Source organism: Melospiza melodia, chromosome 5 (assembly GCF_035770615.1).
Source record: "Melospiza melodia melodia isolate bMelMel2 chromosome 5, bMelMel2.pri, whole genome shotgun sequence".
In the NCBI taxonomy this organism is placed as follows: domain Eukaryota; kingdom Metazoa; phylum Chordata; class Aves; order Passeriformes; family Passerellidae; genus Melospiza; species Melospiza melodia.
Window position 1 is genome coordinate 75,475,809 of NC_086198.1, and position 3,305 is coordinate 75,479,113.

Below are 3,305 nucleotides of genomic sequence, written 5' to 3' on the forward strand. Positions count from 1 at the left end.
AATTTTTTTTTCACTATCTGCTCCAGGACAGCAAGGTCCTTAGGTCACTGATCTGAGAAGGATGGAGCAGGAATTTACTGCCTGGTGATCCAGCAGAAGGAAATGAGGTCATGGGGTATATGTGTCCTTTTTCATATTTAATGATAAAATGAAAGACTCCTGGATTTGTCTCACTGACTAATCAAAAACTATGGGAAGATAGGAAAAATATTTCCCATCCAGATCTATAGGCAAAGACCCCTCCAAAGGAAAAGAAAACCCCTTGCTTTGTTTTACTTCATCCCTTGAGCAAAATCATGATTCAGAAGGTTTTAACAGTACAAAGGTTTATTTAGAAAAGAGTTTGGATTGTTCTTTAGGGTTTTTTGGCAAACATTTAAATCCTTTCATAACTCAAAACACTGTCAGTGCCTGGTACTTTGCACTCTCCTTGCCCACACAAGCAGTAAAAGCCAATTTCTTACTGGGACAAACCCACCATAGGCCCCAGATGCCCTATTTATACATACTCAAATCTCCACCACCACTGCCACTTAACCCTCTCCTTCTGATGTCTCCTTTTGTTTCCCCACAAAATTCCAGAGCCCATGAAAGCTCACTGCCTCCCAACCTCAGTGTCTCAGCCTACTCTGCTCTGTGGGCTCCCCGTGCCCTCTGTCAGGGTTCGAACACAGTCACTCCCTCCCCCTTCACCCCTCCACACTCCAGCACTGCTCCCCAGCTCCATGTCACCATTCCGTACCGTGGTGAGTGCCCTCAGCCTCTCCTGCCACCATCCCTGTCCCCCAGAGCATCCCCCTGCTCCTGCGAGGGGGCGAGCCCTCTTCCCGCTCCCTAAACCCAAGCCCCACGTTCTCCTCTCCCCTCCCTTCTTTTCCAGCATTGAGCCTTCTCTGTTAACTCTACTCCTGCTCGAGGCAAATCCATCCCTCCAGCTCAATGCCGGAAGTTCTTCTTCTTCTTCTTAAAAAGAATGTGTTTAAAGGACCTGCGGAAGTCCTGGTTGAAGATGGTGTAGATGACTGGGTTGAGGGAGCTATTGCAATACCCAATCCAGAAGAAGAACTTGAAGAGAGTCTCGGGGACCTCGCATGCCTCCCGGCAAATACCATAGAGGCTGTAGCTGAAGAAAAAAGGAAACCAGCAAACTACAAAGACCCCCATGACCACAGCCAGCACAAAAGTGAAGCGTTTCTCCCGGGCCTGGGCAACTTTCTTACGGCAGATGCTGCTACGCTTCCGGCGGCGGCGGTAGGAGAAGAACTGCATGGAGCGATTGCTCGCACGGGACAGGCGGCCACTGGAGTGCTTGGAGGAGTACGAGTAGGAGAAGGACTGGCTCTTGCTCTTGCGGCGACGCTCCTCCCGGCTCCGCCTCCGCCTGCTCTCTGAGGTGCTGCTCTCCTCCAGCTCAATGTCCTCCAGCTCAGAGGCTTTGCGCCAGTGGTGCGCCGAATAATGTCCGTTCTCTCCCAGCTGCATCCTCAGGGACGTGCAGCCGCCGGCAGCGCGGCTCAAGCCGTTCTCAGTCTGGGAGGACCCCTCTGGCATCGTTCGCTTCTCAGAGAGGGTCCTGGTCCTTAGCTTGGCCACGCGGTAGATGCGGATATAGACCAACACCATGATGAGGCAGGGGGCAAAGAAAGAGCCGATGCAAGAAGAAAGGATGTACCATGTCTCGTCATTGAGCTTGCACTGGGGAAAGACATCTCCTTCAGGGTCCCGGTACACGGAGATCAATGGCGGGAAGGAGATGATGGCTGAAATGAGCCACACGGTGAGGATGATGGCCTTGATCCGCCGCGGTGTCCGTTTGAGGTTGTACTCCACCGCCTGTGTGACCGACCAGTACCTGTCGAGGCTGATGGCGCACAGGTGGACGATGGACGAGGTACAGAACAGCACGTCCAGCGCCAGGTAAATGTTACACCAAGCCTTGCCGAAATACCAGTAATTCATAAGCTCGTTGGCTAAGGAGAAAGGCATGACCAGGGTAGCCACCAGGATGTCCGCGCTGGCCAGGGACACCAGGAAGAGGTTCTGGGGGGCTCTCAGCGCCCGGCTGGTGAGCACGGCTATCACCACCAGCACGTTGCCCACGATGGTGAAGACGATGAGGAAGCCCACCACCGCCGCCAGGCCGGCCACGGCCGCCGGCGAGTAGGGGGAGGGCGGCTGCAGGAGGGCCGAGGAGGACGGCGAGGCGGGGGGCAGCGCCAGGGACTCGTTGGGGGAGCCCAGGCTCGTGTTCACCAACAGCAGCAGATCCATGGTGGGTGTGCGGGGCGCCGGCGTCCTAGAAAGCCCGGCGGAGCCCCCGCCCCGCCCCGCCGCCCCGCCGCCGCCGCCCCGCCGCCCTCATCGCGCCCCGCCGCCGGTCCCGCGGCCGCTCCGCCGCCGAGCCGCCCGCGTCCCCCCGCCGCCGCCGCGGCTCCTCAGGGCACGGCCGGGCGGCGCACCCCCGGCGCGGCAGGGAGCGCGGCGGCGCCGCCTCCGCCCGGCCCCCGGCGAGGGGGCAGCGGGGCACGGCTGGCCCCCGCCGCCCGCCCGGTCATGCCCGGCTCCGGGCAGCCCGCGGCTCCGGAGAAGACTCCGCGCTGCCGGCGGGAGTCCCCGGCGGGAGCTGGATCCTCGCAGGGCGCGGGGTCCGAGGCGGCGGCAGCGTCGGCATCAACTCCCATGGAGCGGCTCCCATGGAGCGGCTCCCGGCGGCTCCGTCCCACTCTGGCTCCGCGCTCCCAATCGCGGCGTGCCCCGCGCCGCGCGCATGCTCAGTGCCCGCAGGTGCGGCCGCCGCGCCCGCCCCGGCGGAACCCCCGGCGGGCGCAGGAGCGCCCCGAGCGCCGCCGCCCGCGCCCGTCCCGCTCCCCGAGCGCCCCGAGCCCCGCGGGCGGCCCGACGGGAGACTCCCCGCCGCCGCCCCCGGGAGGAGCGGCCGGCGCGGGGCTGCGGCACTCGCCGCCGCTCGGCGGCCGGACAGGTGTTTCTGCCGGGAGCGGTGCGGCTCGGCGGGGGCGCCGCAGCCGCCGCGGGGGTGGCAGGGGCCGGTGCGATGGGGGCGGCAGGGGCCGGTGCGAGGAGCGGCGGCGCCGGTTGCGCTCCCGGAGCGCGGAGCCCGGGTGGTCGCTGCCTGCAGCGCCCGCCTCGCGCGCTGGGGGGCGCCCTTGGCCGGGCGGGACCGTCCGGCGGCGGGACGGGAGCGCTGCTCCTCGTCCGGGGCTGCTCCTTCATCATCGTCGCCCCGGCTCTGACACCGACCTGCGGCTGCCCTGTGCTTTCCTGCCGGTCTGGGCAGCTGCCCCGTG

At 63.5% G+C, this 3,305-nt stretch overlaps 1 protein-coding gene across 1 annotated transcript; it reads right to left on the reverse strand.

Annotated features, from left to right (window-relative positions):
• Positions 1 to 309: 309 nt before the first annotated feature.
• Positions 310 to 2,314, reverse strand: ADRA2C (adrenoceptor alpha 2C). The gene has a single exon (XM_063157447.1). The coding sequence runs from the start codon at positions 2,269 to 2,271 to the stop codon at positions 937 to 939; it is 1,335 nt and encodes a 444-aa protein (XP_063013517.1). The 5' UTR covers positions 2,272 to 2,314; the 3' UTR covers positions 310 to 936.
• Between the last annotated feature and the right edge of the window lie 991 nt (positions 2,315 to 3,305).